Source organism: Lytechinus pictus, chromosome 17 (assembly GCF_037042905.1).
Source record: "Lytechinus pictus isolate F3 Inbred chromosome 17, Lp3.0, whole genome shotgun sequence".
Classification (NCBI taxonomy): Eukaryota; Metazoa; Echinodermata; class Echinoidea; order Temnopleuroida; family Toxopneustidae; genus Lytechinus; species Lytechinus pictus.
Genome location: NC_087261.1, coordinates 30,847,601 through 30,849,183, shown reverse-complemented (window position 1 = coordinate 30,849,183; position 1,583 = coordinate 30,847,601). Strand labels below are relative to the sequence as shown.

At 39.9% G+C, this 1,583-nt stretch overlaps 1 protein-coding gene across 1 annotated transcript; it reads left to right on the top strand.

Annotated features, from left to right (window-relative positions):
- The first annotated feature begins 226 nt into the window (after window positions 1-226).
- On the top strand, window positions 227-1,261 carry LOC129281020 (somatostatin receptor type 3-like). The gene has a single exon (XM_054917008.2). The coding sequence runs from the start codon at window positions 227-229 to the stop codon at window positions 1,259-1,261; it is 1,035 nt and encodes a 344-aa protein (XP_054772983.2).
- Window positions 1,262-1,583: the final 322 nt, after the last annotated feature.

Sequence of the window (1,583 nt, the reverse complement as noted above, 5' to 3'; positions counted from 1 at the left end):
TTTATAAAGAAAAACCGACGAGTTTTATGTTATTTTCCACCGATAAGCGAAGGGACTCTCCTCCGGACCCGTCCCCTTCAATCTCAGTTTCTGTCATGTCTGTCGGATATTTTAAAGGAGTATCATCTATATTCATGAAAAAGGGCCTAAATACATGAATTTTTTGCTATATTGTACAAGCTACCAAGGATTTTTTTTTCTCTGAAAGAAACGGCATTTTGACAAAATGAATATCACCTTCTTTAATTCGTCGGACGGGGAACAGGTAGAGTATGATGGACAAGAAGTCAGTGCGATTGCAGTTACCACAGTCTACGCGGTGATGGGTTTATTGGGCGTCCTTGGTAATACTCTCGTTCTTTTCGTTATCATCGTCGTACGCGATCTGCACGATGTCGCTAATGTCTTGATCGGTAATCAATCTCTGATTGATCTCTTGACATCGATCCTACTCCTGGCCAGCTTCGTTGCTCCTCTACCATCTATTCCAACCAACAACCCAATCCTTGCCCGGTTCCTCTGCGCATTTTGGCACTCCAAGTATCCGTTCTGGTCTCTGATCGTCGCTAGTTCACTCAATCTAACATTAATGACACTGGAGCGGTACTATGCTATCGTATTCCCTCTTCATTACCATAGTAGAACCAAATCAACGAAGTTGATCTGTCTTGTAGCTCTACCATGGTTGTCGGGATTCGCCTATCAGCAATACCTAGCCTGGTTCTCGAAGGTAGAACAGAACCAGTGCCATCTATTTCTTTTCCCGAACAATGCATCACGGACTGGCCTTACGTTTGGAGCTACGTTCCTGGAGCTAATTCTTCCTATCATTGTTATTATTTATGTATACACAGCCATCTCTATAAAGCTGAAGATTACAATGACAGAACAGTTCCAGGACACTGACAAGTCTAGTGGGTCTCAGGTAACTTCTTCAGCACCCAACGCTAACAGTCGTATTCGTGCCAGAAGGAATGTCATTAAGATAATGTTGATTGTGTCAGCTTGTTTTGTCATCTGCTGGCTACCAAACCAGATAATATACTGGTTGTATGTTTTTGGAGTCAACATCGACCTGACTGGATTGATCTATACACTGTCCGTTTTCATTGCTTTCGGTAATGTGTGGATCAATCCCTTCATATATTCCTTTCAATATCGACGATTTCAGAAAGGATTGAGGCAGGTTTTCTGCCGGTGGAAAAGGAAACAGCAAATGAAATCTATGGTCAGTGTCAATACCGTTTCATCGGCGGTTTGAAACCAGTCAAAGTAGAATCTAAAAAGTCGTAACGGATTATCTAATAGGACGTTAACGTCCATTGGTTTCAAATGCTACCCGCACCTTGACTCATTTAGTATTCATAACAACTCTGTAAAAAGGAAATCGAATTGTTCAGTTCAGTTCAGTTCATTTATTCATTTCTAAAAAAGGCAATGAGTACAGATATATATATACATAGAATTTTAAAAATGTAAACATGCAAAAAACTACTTAAAATAAATACAATGATATTCGTGTATAATTAGGCATGTGTACAGTAATAATATGAGAAACGAAAAGGAGGACTTAAAATAAAGCC

Bases quoted from the DNA above. Each gene is read 5' to 3' on its own strand.
- LOC129281020 (XM_054917008.2), top strand. From the start codon at position 227: ATGAATATCACCTTCTTTAATTCGTCGGACGGGGAACAGGTAGAGTAT.